Below are 16,885 nucleotides of genomic sequence, written 5' to 3'. Positions count from 1 at the left end.
TGTTTGCTGGATTCAGGAGCCACCACGTCCCTGGGGAGCCTAACCACTCTTGTTTACCCAATAACAATTAATTCTCAGCAATCATCTCTAGCTTTGCCTTCAACCAAGACAACCCCATCCAAGCAGATGCTGAGAGAGGATGGGGGTCAGGAAGCCTTCCCTCCCAGCTTCTACACCTCCAAGATGTGCATGCTGGTTATTCATGCAGCCATTCAGGGTTTCTGTGCAGGTGTATGTGGGTATTTTAATGACAGATTTACTGCAGCTTTTTCTTCTCTTGAGACAGAATTTCACAACGTAGCCCAGGCTGGCCTCCAACTCCAAATCCTTTTGTTTCATCCTTCCAAGTGCTGGGATTACAGGTGAACACCAAGGTGCCCTGCTCTTCCAGCTTTGATTGCAAAAGCAAAGCAAGCCAGCTGTCCAGATTATAATCAGATGCAAAGTACAGTCTGGAAACCGAAAGCCCCATCCTTCAGTCCCACCTTTTCACTAGAGGATGGCTCGTCTGCACTGGGGATCAAATCCTGGGACTCACATATCTTACATGCTAGACAAGCATTCTACTACTCCAACTACATTGCAGCCGTGAGAGTGGTTACAATTGTCCTTGGACTAAGGCATTTTCAGCAGCAGGGAATAAGGCTGGATGGTTCACTCGGGCTCCCTAGTCCCCTGATAAAGTACCATGTCTTCTCAGATATGGTATATTCCTTCCATGACCACGTGTTAAGCATCCACTAAGTGCCAGGCTCCAGGTGACTGCAGCTCTCCTGCTTTGGAATACACACACACACACACACTCACACACACACACCCCTCCTGCTCTGGAACACACACACACACACACACACACACACACACACACACCTTTGGGCAGGGAGGCCCAGGCGCGCACACACACACACACACACACACACACACCCCTCTCCTGCTCTGGAATACACACACACACCCCTCTCCTGCTCTGGAATACACACACACACACACACACACACACACACACACACACACCCCTTTGGGCAGGGAGGCCCAGACACACACACACACACACACACACACCCCTTTGGGCAGGGAGGCACACACACACACACACACACACACACACCCTTTGGGCAGGGAGGCACACACACACACACACACACACACACACACACACACACACACACACACACACACACACACACACACACACACCCTTTGGGCAGGGAGGCCCAGGGGAGGGTAGCTGTTCTGCCCAGATTAGCCCTCCCCCACAGGAAATAGCCAGGACTGAGAATGCAGATCAAGGGTGGGGCTTTCGGCTACCTGGAAGGTGCCACTTTCAGGCCCCCTCAGCCAGAAGTCGCTTCCAACTGTGAACTGAGAGCTGGTAACATCCTGAGGATGGGGGCTGGATGGCTCCTGTTCATCTTTCCCTCACCCCCTCCCCTTCCATTAGGTAACAAGTCAAAATAAAGTTTTGGATTCCATACAAATTAAAACAATGGAGAAAAGTTGCTGCTTCATGCACATAGCCCTGCTCTGCTATCTGGTCATGCCCCCCTCACCTTTGGAATCAAAGCCTGAGGAGTCCGAGCTGACTTCAGATAGAATAAAGAACTGATACAAACAGCCATGAAGGCATCAGTCCTCTCGGATGGATCCTCCGTTCCCTAAGGGAGGCCAGGGGAGTGCCTGAGTTTCTGCAAAGGGCCCCTATCCTTAATGCTGCGGGAAGTCCTCTGCACTAACCTCTCCTGGCTCCAAAGCAACCTCTCTCTCCTCCTAACTGTGTTCCGTCAAATTCAAGGAAAATAACTTACACTGTGGAGTAGGAGACTGATGGGATTAACCACTCCAAAGGAGCACTTGAGATTCTAAGGGAGAGATCGTGAATTCTACATTGTTGAGATCTGTAGGATGTGCCAGGGGAGACCTCGGTGAGGCCGGCCTCCCCCAGCTCCACGTGCCACGGTTCCAGGGCCGCGTCCCTCCTTCCAAAAGCTCAGGCCCGGCGGCAGGCAATCGGGCTCCCGGTGGGCGGGGACCCTTAGGCCGGGCGCGCCCGGTAGGGGAGCGGTGCCCCCAAACCTCAGTTCGGGGCCTCTGCGTGCCCCGGAAGGAAGCTGCGGCCGAGGAGGGGCGGCGGTGCCCCGGAGGGCGCCTCACCTGCGGGAGGGCCGGCCCGGGTTTTGATCTTCGGAGACCCGACCCGCCCGCCCGCGGGAAGGCGTGCATTTATTTACCCCGTCCTCCGAGCCCCGCCGCACACCGGGGCTGCCCCGCAGCGATCGCCGCTCGGCGCCGGCAGGTGGGGGCCCCCGCGGGGCCCCTCGGCTTCTCGCCCCCGCCTCCCCCGCCCCCCAGCTCCCGGGCGCGCTCGCCGAGGGGGCGGTGACTGGGGAGGGAGGGGCCGCCGCGGCCCGCCCGCCTCCCGGGGCCTGGAGCGCGCGTGGCCCGGAGCCGGCGGCGCCGCGCGGGGCTCAGTGTGCAGCGCCCGCGCCCGGACTCGGCTGGCTGGCTCTGCGCGCGGGCGGCGGGCGAGAGGATGCTGGCGGGCTTCCCCGGCCTCGGCCCGCACTCCCGCCGGGGAGGGCCCCGAGCGCGCCCCTAGACACCGCCGCGACCCCCGCGGGCTCCAGCGCCAGGGGCGCCGCCCGCGCCCGCCTCCCGGGCCCCGGAGCTGCAGCCCGAAGGGCGGGCGGGCAGGCGGGCGCGCTTCGCCGGTGCCCCCCGGGTTTCCCAGCCCGCGCCGCCGCCGCTGCCGTGGATGCTGAGGGCGACCCCGCGCTTCTCCCCGCCGGATCCCGGGCCTGAGGGTGGAGGATCGAGCTCCGGCCGGGCACCGAGGCGCCCGCGGGGCAGCGCGGCTCGGCGGGGCGCAGCCCCCCGCGCAGGCTGAGCCCTCTCGCCCCGGCCCAGCCGCCCGCGCGGGGACTGTCCCGGAGCACGCGGCTCCCGACTTCCCGCACGCACCGGTAAGCGCAGGGTCGGGCCGGGCTGGTGGAGGTGGAGGGCGGGCGGCGCTCCGAGGCTGGGAAGGGGGCGGTGGGGGTGCGGGTGCGGGGCGTTGATTCCCGGGGCTGGGTGGGAAAAAAAGGAAGTAAACAGAGGGAAGAGGCAGGCATCCCCAGGATGGCTCCGCTTCTTCCCTGCACGCTTTTATTTCCAGCCTGGCAGGGTTGGGCCTGGAGGGAATTTAAGTGAGGAAGTCAGGGACTGGGAGATGACACACAGGGACGGGGATGCCGGGGATGGAGAGATGGCGAGGCCCCTCCATCAGCCACAGACAGGAAACCGGTGTCTGGCGTGGACAGGACGGAGTGTGCGTGCGGGGGTGGCGGGGAAGGCTTGGGTGTGGGAGGCCCGCGTAGCCCGCGTCGTGGGTGAGGGTGGGTCACCCAGTAGGGAGACCGAGCCCCCACTTAGCTCTGCCCTTTTTAAGTTGCAGATGATCTGTGCCACCTGTGCCCTGGAAACCCGCACTGCCTTCCTGCCCCAGGTGGCCATCCTTCAGCTCCAGCCATCAAGAGCCTCTCAGCCCTCTGCCGGTCTCAGACAGCCCTAGTAGGTAGCCTGTTTGGGGGAGCCCTTCCTCCGTGGCAGTCCCTTTCTATTCCGGTTCAGTAGAAGCAGATACCAGCCAGGATGCCGAGGAACCAGGGCTTCTCCGACCCAGAGTACTCAGCCGAGTACTCAGCCGAGTACTCAGTCAGTCTGCCCTCGGACCCAGACCGTGGGGTGGGCCGGACCCATGAAATCTCCGTCCGGAACTCGGGATCCTGTCTGTGCCTGCCTCGATTCATGCGGTTGACCTTTGTGCCGGAATCCTTGGAGAACCTCTACCAGACCTACTTCAAAAGGCAGCGCCATGAGACCCTGCTGGTGCTGGTGGTCTTCGCAGCCCTCTTTGACTGCTACGTGGTGGTCATGTGCGCTGTGGTTTTCTCCAGTGACAAGCTGGCTCCCCTCCTGGTGGCCGGAATCGGGCTGGTGTTGGACGTCATCCTCTTTGTCCTGTGCAAAAAGGGGCTGCTCCCTGACCGGGTCAGCCGGAAAGTGGTACCCTACCTGCTGTGGCTGCTCATCACAGCTCAGATCTTCTCCTACCTGGGCCTGAATTTCTGCCGTGCGCATGCCGCTAGCGACACAGTGGGCTGGCAGGCTTTTTTCATCTTCTCCTTCTTCATCACACTGCCCCTCAGCCTCAGCCCCATCGTCATCATCTCCGTGGTCTCCTGTGTTGTACACACGCTTGTCCTGGGGGTCACCGTGGCCCAGCAGCAGCAGGACGAACTGCAGGGGATGCAGCTGCTGAGGGAGGTGAGTCTGCCTTCCTTTCCGCCCTCTATCTTCCCTTCCATTCCCGGCTACACACCCTCAGGAAGGATTTATTTGGTGGTGGTGAGGACTCAAGGTGCCCTTGAGTCAAAAATGTATCCTGAAAACTGGGTGCTGGTGGCTCAGGCCTATAATCTTAGCTACTCAGGAGGCTGAGATCTGAGGCTCCCAGTTCAAAGCCATTCTGGGCAGATAAATCTGAGACTCTTCAATTAACCACCAACAACAAAGAAAAAGACAAGTGGAGCTTTGGCTCAAGTGGTAGTGCACCAGCCTTAAGCACAAAAGTCAAGTGAGAGGATGAGGCCCTGGAGTTAAAAACCCAACACCAGCACACACACAAAGGTGTCCTGAGGGGTCTCAGGGGCTCTCAGCTGCAGACTTTCTCTCAATCTCTGGCTCTCCCCCTCCATGCCATCTCGTGCTAGTCCCTAGGAGAAAGGAGGATGTCAAGACACTGGTCCTCTGGGCTATGCTGCCCAGCTCAAATAGATGATGGGAAGGCCCTCATCAGCTTGTCCTGGCCATTCCGTCAGTGACACTGACTGGTCTCTAGTTGTCACTGCATTGTCCCAGCATGTAATTTTACTTGTGTGGGCTCAGTATTCCTCTGTCAAATGGGAGTACTGTCTGCCCTGCCTGCAGAACGTGGCTGTTGTCAGGATGAAGGGGGATGTGGGTGAAAGCTTGTTAGGAGATGTGGAGGGCTCTGGAGAGGGAAGCTGTGACTATTAAAGATCCCATTTGTGTCCCAGGAGCTCAGGATGCTACTCGGGGCTGGTGATGTGGGGAGGGGTGGCGCCATACATAAAAGGTGTGGTGTGGACCACAAATGGGGACAGCCCCACAGGCCGCAGTAACATAGAGTCTTCTAGTCCAAGAGCGCCATTTCTGCTGGAATGAGTAGAAAGTTTTGGCCTGAACTGATCTAGAAGATTGTGCTCCCACCAAACGCTGAGACCCCTGCTAGGACTTGATCTTGACCTTCTGAGCTAATTACTTGCTTGTTCATGGGGAACTCTGGGGAGCTTGGAGTCAATGAATTCCATTGCTTTACAAACTACCTTCTACTACCGCCTTCATTTTATACATGAGCACAGAGCTGGAAAGTGACCTGCCCAAGGCCACATGTAATTATGACAGTCATCTGGCTGGAGCGTCTTGTCTCATCTCATCAGTGTCATCACCATTGTCTCCTGGGATTGAAGGCAGAGCCTAGAGGAGCCCTGTGGTCCTGTGGTGGTTGGTTTGGGAACTCTGGGACCATCCCATGGTCTCTCACTTGCTTAGAGGAAAACATGGTTCTGCTAGTTTCACTTTTTTCTAGTTTTTGGATCAAGGTTCTTTTTGCTTTCCGTTCTAACTCAACTAGTATGCTTCAGGGCTCATTCATCCCTGAGCTGGTGCCTGTGGGTTTTTGGGGGCATGCCCCACTATGGCCCTGCGTCACCCGTGTCCTGCTCTTCACAGGAATACCTGCCATCACCTGCCATAGCCATCATGGCCAAGGTCATCCCTATTGGGAATCAGTTGGGAGTTAGAGGGACAGGTGGGCCTGGCAACATTTTGGGCCTGAGATCAAACTCTAAAACATTACCTTTTAAGTTTTTATTTATTTATTTTGTTGGTCGTGGGGCTTAAACTCAGGGCTGGCTTTGAACTGTAATCCTCAGACCTCAGCCTTCTGAGTAGCTAGGATTACAGGCATGCACCACCGGTACCTGGCTAACATTACCTTTTCTAAAATTAATTTTTTTTTTTTGGTTGATCGTGGGGCTGGAACTTTGGGTCTGGGCTCTGTCCCTGAGCTCTTCAGCTCAAGGCTAGCGCTCTACCACTTGAGCCACAGCACCACTTCTGGTTTTTTGGTGGTTTATTGGAGATAAGAGTCTCACAGACTTTCCTGCCTGGGATCAGACCTCAGCCTCTTGAGTAGTTAGGATTACAGGCATGACCACTGGCGCCTTGCGGGTCTAAAATTGAATTTTCTAATAATTACTTTTTTCTTTTTTCCCTCTGGTCCTGGACCTTGAACTCTGGGCCTGGGCCTTGTCCCTAAGCTCCTTTTACTCAAGGCTAGCACTCTATCCCTTGAGCTACAGTGCCACTTCTGGCTTTTTCTGTGATTAATTGGAGATAAGAATCTCACAGACTTTCCTGCTGGGTTCTCAGCTCTCAGCCTCCTGTGTAGTTAGGATTACAAGTATGAGCCATCAAAGCCCAGCTTTTTTTCCTTTGTGTTTTGTGGTCATACTGGGATTGGTTGGGTTTGAGCTCAGGCTTGTACTTGCTAGGCAAGCAGCAAGCACTCTACTAGAGCTCTACTTCCGCTCCTTTTTTTTTTTTTTTTTAACACTTAGGTTCTTTTCTAGATTTGGTCTTAATATTTTTGCCTAGGGCTAAATGAGATCCTCCTACCTACAGCCTCCAGTGTAGCTGGGATGGCCAGAACATATTACTGCCTAGGTTGTTGTTTGAGATGGGGATGGGGGGAGAGGTTCTCTCTTCTTTTACTAACTTTTTACCTGGGTTGGCCTCAAATCATGATCCTCTTTTTTTTGGGGGGGGGTCCTGTTGTGGGGGTCTGAACTCTGGGCCTGGGCGCTGTCCCTCAGCTCTTCAGCTCAAGGCTAGCACTCTACTACTTGAGCCACAGCGCTGCTTCCGGCTTTTTTTTTCTGCTTATGTGGTGCTGAGGAATCGAACCCAGGGCCTCAAGCATGCAAGGCAAGTGCTCTACCACTGAGCCACCTTCCCAGCCAAAGCATGATCCTCTTGATCTGTGCCTTCTGTATAGCCGGGGTTACAAGCGTGAGCCACTGTGTCTAATTGAACTGTTACCTTCTAATGAGCAATCACTGTTTGGCCCTTCCCCCATCAGGGTCCCTTGGCTGTGGGAGTTCTTCCCCCTCACTGTGCTGGCTGTCCAGTAAAGGGCAGAGTCAAACTGGTAGAGCACAGAGGGCCTTCCTTTGGCTTCCTCAGGACCTGCTTTTGGCAGGAATCTCTTGGAGATAGAAAAAAGGAATCTTGGGGCTGGGAAGGTGGCTCAGTGGTAGAGCGCTTGCCTTGCATGCTTGAGGCCCTGGGTTCAATTCCTCAGCACCACATAAGCAAATAGAAAAAAGCCGGAAGTGGCGTTGTGGCTCAAGTGGTAGAGTGCTAGCCTTGAACTGAAGAGCTGAGGGACAGTGCCCAGGCCCAGAGTTCAGGCCCTACGACCGGACCAAAAAAAAAAAAAAGAAAAAAGGAATCTTCTAGGAAAGTGAAGTCTTCCTCTGATCCATTCCCAGGTCTGGGCACAAAGGATCTCCTTCAAGATAGAGATTGGTTTCAACAAGGGAGCCATATCATAGGAAATACGCATCCCCAGGTGGCTGTAAACAGTGACCAGAGACCAGCATGGAGTTGATTCCTTCCCAGGTCTGCCAGCTTGGTGATGACCAAGTGGTCAGGGAAAGGCCTTTCCTGCCTGTCCCTGGGTTCTCTGGTAGGCATAGAGTGCCTGATTCTCCTCCAGTTCATTTCTGTGGAGGTGGGAAGGGGTAGGAAGGGGAATTGGCAGGGCTTCAATGTGAAGAGCTGACCTGCTGGGTGCCAGGAGAAGCAGTGTGTGCTTGGAATTCTTGCTGACCTGAGCTCTCCAGAGGCCCTGGGGTGAGTGAGTGGGGCATGGAAATGAGCTGCTGTGGGTTGTTACAGGGTGAATGCACAGACTATGTCACCTCTTTGCTATCTTTCCATTCATGCCTCTGCCTTTACAGTAGTTCTAGAAATGCTTAGAGGATGTTAGCACAGGCTTGGGACAGCATCAAGTCCACATTGTACAGCGGAGGTCACAGAGATGGTCACAAGGGCATCATCTCAGTGGTGGCAGAAATGAGACCAGACAGCCAAGTGTGCTGACTCCTGGCCCAGGTCCTGGCATGGCGGGCGGGGGGTGAGGGGGTTGGTGTGTTCCATGGATGTTTGTCCTGTTAGAGCAGGCCTTGCCACTCTCAGTCCCCATCTGAATCTTAGAAGGCCCAGCTTGCAGGGATTCCTGGGTCTTTGTTCATAGACTAGAGGGAAACATAAGCCATTTCTATTCAGGTCCTGCCTTCTCCTGTCCAGATCCTTTTAACTCTTGTTCTGATGGAATTTGGGATGATCCTCAGACCCATGTGACCCTGGACCTCATCCCTGTGGCCTGCTGGGAATTTACTTGGAAGTTCCTGGAACTTTCAGGGAAAAGGATTGTGGGACTTGATCCAGACAAGGCGTGGCCATGGGCCCAGCACTGCCTGTGTCCTCTGCTGCTCTATGCCTGGAGATCACTTACGAATACATGTTGTTGGGCTCCTTTGGGTGCTACACACCTGTAATGCACATCTGTAAGCCCATCTGTTTGGGAAGTAGAGTCAGGAGGATTACAGATTTGAGGCTAGCCCTTGTGAAGATAGCAGAGAGATCTTGTTTTAAAAACAGAAGGGCGGGCTGGGAAGGTGGCTCAGTGGTAGAGCGCTTGCCTTGCATGTCTGAGGCCCTGGGTTCAATTCCTCAGCACCACATAAGCAAAAAGAAAAAAGCCGGAAGTGGTGCTCTGTGGCTCAAGTGGTAGAACGCTAGCCTTGAGCTGAAGAGCTGAGGGACAGCGCCTAGGCCCAGAGTTCAGGCCCCACAACCGGACCAAAAAAAAAACCAAAAAATAAAAACAGAAGGGCTGCCGTGTAGCCCAAGTGGTGCTCAAAGGCCTTAAGTTTAGTTTCCAGTACTGAAACAGAATAAAATGAAACATCCATCCTCCTAAATTTAGGAGACAAATAAAAGAGATAAAGGAACCAAGAATAAAAATGCTAGGGGCTGGGAGTATAGTTCACTGATAAAGTATGTGCTTAGTACCCACAAGGTACACACACACACACACACACACACACACACACACAGTATAGTTCACTGATAAAGTATGTGCTTAGTACCCACAAGGTACACACACACACACACACACACACACACACACACACACACACACACACACACACACACACACACACACACACACACAGGTGCTTGGTCTAAAGCAGTGCCTGGAACCCAGCTTTAAAATAACTGGGTAAGCTGGGCGCTGGTGGCTCACGCCTGTAATCCTAGCTACTCAGGAGGCTGAGATCTGAGGATCGCGGTTCAAAGCCAGCCCGGGCAGGGGAGACCGTGAGACTCCTATCTCCAATAAACCACCAGAAAACCGGAAGTGGCGCTGTAGCTCAAGTGGTAGAGCGCTCGCCTTGAGCTGAAGAGCTGAGGGACAGCGCCCAGGCCCAGAGTTAAAGCCTCACGGCCGACAAAAAAAAAAAAATAAATAACTGGGTAATGGTCTGGGAAGGTGGCTCAGTGGTAGAGCACTTGCCTTGCATGCTCAAGGCCCTGGGTTCAATTCCTCAGCACCACATAAGCAAAAAGAAAAGTCAGAAGTGGTGCTGTGGCTCAAGTGGTAGAGCGCTAGCCTTGAGCTGAAGAGCTGAGGGACAGCGCCCAGGCCCAGAGTTCAGGCCCCACGACTGGACCCAAAAAAAATAAAATAAAATAAAATAACTGGGTAAGGAAGGGGGCACAGGTCAAATTGAGAGCCTGAGATAGGAGTTTGAGGTCTGACATACCGTGGGCTGTATTCCAGGAGTTTCTGGTCATCTGTTTGGGACCAGTGTGATTTTTTTTGTTTTTAAAGGTGCCTAGTTTCCCAGGCCTGTCCACCAAGTCTTCCTTTACCGTCCCTGCATTCTGTCCCTGAGTTTGTGGAAACTCAGTCTGGAGCTGTAGGCCGCATTGCTGTTAGAGGGACAGTGGGGACTGGTATCTCCCCGGTTGGGGTCAGGGAAGAGAGAGTCATTCTTCTGCCTGTGTCCTGTACCTGTGTTGCCTCCTGGGCTGGGGGCTCCCTGGCGGAGAATGAGGGGTAGGGCAGAGAGAGCCAGTGGCCAACTTCTAAGAAATTCCTTAGACTGCCCCTGCCTGGCTTTCTGCTCCTTCTCCTGCCTCTGATTCTCCTTTGCTCGCTTTTCCCCAACTCTGTTGTCTGGAACAGACAGGCCTCCCTCCTGGGCATGGGCAAGTTCACAGTGAACCCCTGGGGTTCACTGTGGGAGTTCCAGACTTGTAGTTCTGTCGCTAGCAACACCAAGGAAGCATCTCCCGTGTGCAAAGATCATCTTCCTGTGCAACCCTCCTGTCTCCTCGTACCCTAAGTCCTTATATCCTCTTTGTGGGGAGGGCAGAAGGTAGCTTTGGGCTCTTGGCACCCTGTCACCATGTCCTGGCCACTCCTCAGTTGTGCCAGCAGGTGGAGTTAGGGGTGAAGAAGGTATTAGGATTAGAGTGAGCTTCACCAGTTAGTCAACGAATATTACTAAACCAAGACTCCAGCCTTTCATCCTGTAAGGGCTGGGGCAGAGCGTCATCCATGGGACAGTCAGGCTATGGTGTGGAGAGGTGGCCAAGGGGAGAGCTAGGCTGGCCGGCCCTTTCCAGGGCCATCCCCCCACCAGGGGCCTGGCATCAATGCCTCTTACTGCAGTTTGTACTTTTCCTGTCTCCCCAGCCCTCTGGGGTAAGATGAGGGAGGGGCTGGTGGGCAGGGAGGGAGTAGAAATAGGGGGCTGGGAAAGGCAGCCTCGGTGGGGAGACCTCTGGCCAGTGGCTGTTTCAGAGACTTTGCACGGGCCCCTGTGGGCTCGGCCCACATGTCATGAAGGAATGAGTCCGTGGCTCCCTAGGGGGAGGGGAACCCTGACAGATGGTCTGTAGCCATATTTCATAGCCCGATGAAATTCTCTTATGGACAGAGTAGCCAATTAAGGCCTTCTTATTCACAACATAACCCAGGATGAAGCCGGGATGTGTACTTCTTTTCACATTTGTACATTACAGAGCTAGTCATTGACCCCGCTGAGGGGACTTGGGCTCTGCAGGGGCTGGGGGAGCTGCAGCGAGGGGTGAGGGCCTTGCAAAGACAGCCCTGTCCAGTGCCCTGGGGTTACATCATCCTGTTAAACTTGGATGTGACTGGTTCCGCCTCACCGATGAGGAAACTGAGGTACAGTCAGAGTGAAAGGAAATAGAGGGGCCAGAGAACTGGAGGAGGGTCACTGGGGGAAGTGGGGAAGCAGGATAGGGCTTCTCTGAAAACCCCTTTTCCTCTGGAACCTGGGCATCTGGTTCTGGGCCTCCATCCTGCTATGTTGGTTGTCCCAAATTAACCCCCCCTCCCACTCATTTTTTTCTTTTCATTCTTGAATTCAGAACCTTTCTCTCTTGCTTAGCTTTTTTTTGCTCAAGGCTGGTGTTCTACCACCTGAGCCATAGCTCCACTTCCAGCTTATTTCTGGTTAATTGTAGACAAGAGTTTCATGAGAGACTGAGAATGTGGTAGAGTGCTTGCCTAGCATGCATGACACCCTGGATTTGATTCCTTAGTACCACATAAACAGAAAGAGCTGGAAGTGGTGCTGTGGTTCATATGGTAGAGTGCTAGCCTTAAGCAAAAGAAGTTCAGGGACAGTGCCTAGGCCCTGAGTTCAAGCCCCAGGTCTGGCAAAAAAAAAAAAGTCTCATGGGCTTTTCTGCCAGTCTTGATTTTGAACCAGGAGCCTCACATCTCAGCCTCCTAAGGAGCTAGGATTATAGGCATGAGCCACTGATGACTGGTACAAATATCTTTGCTAAGCTGGGAGGATGTGAAAAATGCCAGAGCATGTGGGAACAGGAGCTGGGGTGCTGGGGGGCTGGGTCTGGTCACTCTGGTCTAGCCAGGACAAGAGGAGAGAAGGCCTTGCATCCAAGTGCTTGACCCATGGGCCCTGGGCTCGGTCACTGTCTCAGGGTGGGGGAGGAACAGTTGTTTCTCTGTGAAGAACAAGCAGATGGGCAGCAAAGAACGAACTAGAATACTGAGGAGCTACACAGAAAGGAGGCTCTGGGCTACTCAAACCCAGCTGCCTGGATGAAGCCAGTTATTGAATATAAATAGTCTTGCAGAAAATCACCCCCTGGCCTCCCTCTCCCCACTCCCGTCATAGTTCTCTGTGGTCTTTTCCCATCCTTCTCTTAATGTAAACATAGCTTTTCTAGTGTGTCATTGTGGTTCATAGACAATTTAGGGGCACCTTTCACCCACATTATTTCACTGACATTTTACTGTCTGCATTGGCGTCCTCATGTTTGTGTGCGTGTGTTTTTTTTTAATCTGCACTTTATAGTCAGCCTGGTTTGTCTGGGTAACTGCGAAGGGAGTGGGTAGATTTTTATGAACTTATGTGTACATGTGTACACATAAGTTTGCACATATATGCACAAGCACAGACACTCATACTCTTGGGCCAGGCTAGCCCAGTGGTCCTGGGAAATTCTCCGTGAGATAGAATTGCTAGAATTTCAAGGTCATTTTTGTTCTACATTGTGTGTTTTTTTGTTTTGTTTTGTTTTTTCATGAACAGTGGGTCCCACTAGGTGATCCAAACCTGAGTAGACATTGTTACCCTTACCAAATCCTTTTTTTATTTTTATTTTTTTTCAGTGCTGGAGATAGAACCCAGGGACTTATCGGTGCTCTGTCACTATCCATTCCCTCTGTGTGTGTGTGTGTGTGTGTGTGTGTGTGTGTGTGTATGTGTGTGTGTGTGTGAACATGAAATGAGAGCCTGTTTTGAGCTTTTTGTCCATCATGGGGCTTGAACTCTGGGCCTGGGTGCTGTCCCTGAGCTCTTCAGCTCAAGGCAGATGCTCTACCACTTGAGCCACAGCACCACTTCCAGTTTTCTAGTGGTTTATTGGACACGAGGGTCTCATGGACTTTCCTGCCTGGGCTGGCTTTGAACTATGATCCTCAGATCTCAGCCTCCTGTGTAGCAGGATTACAGGGGTGAGCCACCCACACCCGGCTTCCAGCTTGAGCTTTTTCTTGTTCAAGGTTAGTGCTCTACTACTTAAGCCACCGTCTCACTTCCAGCTTTTTTGATAGTTAATTGGAGATAAGACTGATTTGGTTGGCTTCAAACTTTGAACCCTAGATCTCAGCTTCCTGAATAGCTAGGATTACAGGCCTGAGCCAGTGCCTGACCCAGCTCTTTTTTTCTTTTTTTTTTGGCCAGTCTTGAGGCTTCAGCACAGGGCCTAGGCACTGTCCCTGAGCTTCTTTTGCTCAAGGCTAGCACTCTACCATTTTAGCCACAGCATCACTTCTGGCTTTTTCTGTTTATGTGGTGCTAAGGAATCAAACCCAGGACTTCATGCATGCTGGGCAAGCACTCTACCACTAAGCCACATTTCCCAGCCAGCCCTTCCTTCTTGCTGGCAGATTTCCATCAGTGCATGTCCTCACAAGCACTCAGGCTGAGACACTGCCCTGGGTGTGTCCATGGACCAGTTGGCCAAGTTTAAGGAGCTCTCTCCTGTGTCAGCTAAGCGTGTGCCAGCAGGAGGCTGGTACATTTTACCAGTGAGAAAACAGAAATGACAGGAACAGAGCTGCGTAACTAGCTGGTTGGAGGCAGGATTTGAATCTAGGCTGCTGGGATTGCAGAGTTCCTTTTCTCCTGCATTATAAAAGAGGCCTCTGGATTGTCCTTCAAAGCTGTTGAGGTCTAAGACCGATAGCACTGGGTCTTTGATTTTCAACTTCCAGGCATTTGGGAGTAAACATGGCACTTGCTATGCGGGCAGTTCTACCACTTGAATCATGCTTCTAGCACTTTGTGCTCTAACTAATTAAAACATCTTTTTTATTGTTAGTATAAAGATAATTTACAGAGGGGTTATAGTTGCATAAATCAGGTATAGAGTACATTTTTTTCCTTTTTTTTTTTTGCCAGTCCTGGGCTTGAACTCCAGGCCTGGGTGCTGTCCCACAGCTTTTTCTGAGAAGTTTATTGGAGATAAGAGTCTCATGGACTTTTCTGCCTTGACTAGTGTTGAAATACACACACACACACACACACACACACACTCATATATATATATGTGTATATATATGGCTGGGAAGGTGGCTCAGTGGTAGAGTGCTTGCCTTGCATGCATGAGGCCCTGGGTTCGATTCCTCAGTACCACATAAGCAAAAAGATAAAAGTCGGAAGTGGCGCTGTGGCTCAAGTGGTAGAACGCTAGCCTTGAGCTGAAGAGATGAGGGACAGTGTCCAGGCCCAGAGTTCAGGCCCCACAACTGGATCCAAAAAAAACTCCCAGTTTTTCCCTCCCATCCCCACTCACAAGTTGTATAGTTCATTTTCAATTAGTGTCTAGTGAGTACCATTGCTGCATTTGTCCACCCTTTGTCCATCTGTTTTAATTAATTTTGAATGGGATCTCAGCTTTTTCCTGGGGGCTGGCCTCAAAGCACAATCCTCATATCTATGCTTCCCACACAGATGGTATTATTTACCCTGCCTGGTTTGTTGATTAAAATGGAGTCCCACTAACTTTTTTGCCTAGGAGGGCCTATGAGCCTCCTGACCTCTGCCTCCAGTGTAGCTAGTCATGTTTGAGCTGTTTCTAGGACTTCATTGAATAGCTTGGGCTGGCCAAGGTACAAAGCTTTCAGGGCAGGTAGCAATTCACAACCCTTGTATATTGCTGTCTGTAATGATGACCTGCTCATAATTGTGGTATTAAATTCTGTTCAGTGTCATATGAAGGGGAGTGGAGTACCACCTTCTAAAAACACCTTATTCAGAAATAAACACATGTGGACATGTGAGAACTGGACCGTGGCTTTCTAGGAACATGGTAGATGTGAAATGGCTGTGCTCCATGGCCTCCCTGAAGATACAGCCACTTGTTTACGGTATGTTTTAGTTTTCCAGGACTGTACATCCATCCCCAAACTTCAGACTTAAAGTTTGACTGTTAGCCAGGCACTGATGGCTCATGTGTGTAATCTTAGCTACTCAGGAGATTGAAATCTGAGAATCATAGTTCAAAGCCAGTTGGGGCAGGAATGTCCATGAGACTTTTAATCTCCGATTAACCACCAGAAAACTGGAAGTGCACCATGGCTCAAACTGGTAGAGTGCTAGTCTTGAGCAAAAGAGCTCAGGGACGGCACCCAGACCCTGAGTTCACGCCCCACTGGTTCTCCAGCTGAATGTGTGAGGGTGGTGGTTCTGCTTCCTGTGACCTGCCTGGGCTCAGTCACTGGGCTGCTGGGTATTGGAGTCCGCAGTTGATGTTTGGCTGAGTGCTCTGCATGTAGTTCTGAGAAGGCCCAGAGCCCCAGAGCTGCTCTGGGTCACCCTCACTGTGGTTTGCCTGGGTGACTTCAGTATAGCTTACTTGGGTTTCCTCACAGCGTGCAATCTCTGGGAGAAAATGGAAGCTACTCTTTTTTGTTTTTGTTTTCCTGGGGCTTGAACTTAGGGCCTGAGTGCTTGCGATAGTGCTCTACCACTTGAGCCACAGATCTACTTCCTGCTTTTTTGTTGCATAATTCGAGGTAAGAATCTCACAGTTAGCCAGGGACCGGTGGCTCACGCCTGTAATCCTAGATACTCAGGAGGCTGAGATCTGAGGATCACAGTTCAAAGCCAGCCCAGGCAGGAGTCTGCGAAACTCTCAGAAAACCGAAAGTGGTTCTGTAGCTCAAGTGGTAGAGCGCTCTCCTTGAGCTGAAGAGCTGAGGGACAGTGCCCAGGCCCAGAGTTCAAGCCCTACAACCGACCAAAAAAAAAAAAAAAAAAAAAAGCCCTCAGTCTTTCCTGCCTGGGCTGGCTTTTCGATCCTCAGCTATCAGTCTTTTGAGTAGCTAGGTTTACAAATGTGAGCCAGCAGTGTTTTGTCCCCCCCCCCCCCCCCCCCCCCCCGCTCTCTTTCGTGAGGTTTAAACTCAGGGCCTTACATTTTGTAAGTAAATTCTGTACCACTTGAGCTATACCCTATCTAAAAGGCAATCATTCACGATACTGGTTTTTGTTTGTTTTAGATATTGGGATTTGAGTTCAGGGCTTTGTGTTTGCTAGGCAGGTCTTCTACCACTTGAGCTCTGCCCTCATCCCCTTCTGCTTTCGTTATTATTTGAATAGTCTCTCACATGTATATGTAGGCTGGCTTGGATCATAGTCCTCATTTCTGTTTCACACAGGTGGGATTACAGGCATGTACCACCATGTCTGGCCTTTTATTTTTTTAATTGGTTAAGAAAGGGACTAGTGAACTTTTTTTGACTTGATTGGTCTTAAACCACTATCCTGATCTCTGCTTCCTGATTAGCTAGGATTATAAGTGTAAGCCACTGTGCTTGGCACCAAACTACCTGTTTTTAAAGTCTAGGTTTGCCATAGTTGGTCTGGACAAGTCACAAGGTTGACTCATCTGCAAGAGGAAACTGATTGTACCCTTTGGTGTGAGAGTGACATGTGTTCATGGCAGAAATGAATTGGTAGCATCTGTCTTCGAAGGCTGCCTGCCAAGCCAGGAGTCACGTGAGAGCTGCAGGGAAGAGCTGTTGTGGCCACAGGATGCTTCAGAAGTTCGGAATGTGGTCTGGAGCAGTGGCGTTTAACTTCATTAAGGAGCCAGTCCTCTATCAGAGCAATACCTA

The 16,885-nt window shown here is 52.1% G+C and overlaps 1 protein-coding gene across 4 annotated transcripts in view; it reads left to right on the top strand.

Annotated features, from left to right (window-relative positions):
- The first annotated feature begins 2,785 nt into the window (after window positions 1–2,785).
- Adcy3 (adenylate cyclase 3) overlaps window positions 2,786–16,885 on the top strand; it is a 96,480-nt gene continuing 82,380 nt past the window's right edge. For 3 of the 4 annotated variants that reach the window (XM_070025137.1, XM_070025136.1, XM_070025134.1), the window contains exons 1-2: window positions 2,786–2,960; window positions 3,434–4,305. In XM_070025137.1, coding sequence (XP_069881238.1) covers window positions 3,631–4,305 — 675 coding nt within the window. In that variant the 5' untranslated portion in view covers window positions 2,786–2,960; window positions 3,434–3,630. Of the gene's footprint in view, window positions 2,961–3,427; window positions 4,306–16,885 lie in introns of all 4 variants that reach the window. The other variant, XM_070025135.1, reaches the window with a different exon arrangement.

The sequence above is a fragment of the Dipodomys merriami genome, unplaced genomic scaffold, assembly GCF_024711535.1.
Source record: "Dipodomys merriami isolate MVZ:Mamm:240054 unplaced genomic scaffold, mDipMer1.0.p SCAF_17, whole genome shotgun sequence".
NCBI classification, from domain to species: Eukaryota; Metazoa; Chordata; class Mammalia; order Rodentia; family Heteromyidae; genus Dipodomys; species Dipodomys merriami.
This window is presented reverse-complemented; position numbering and strand designations above follow the sequence as displayed.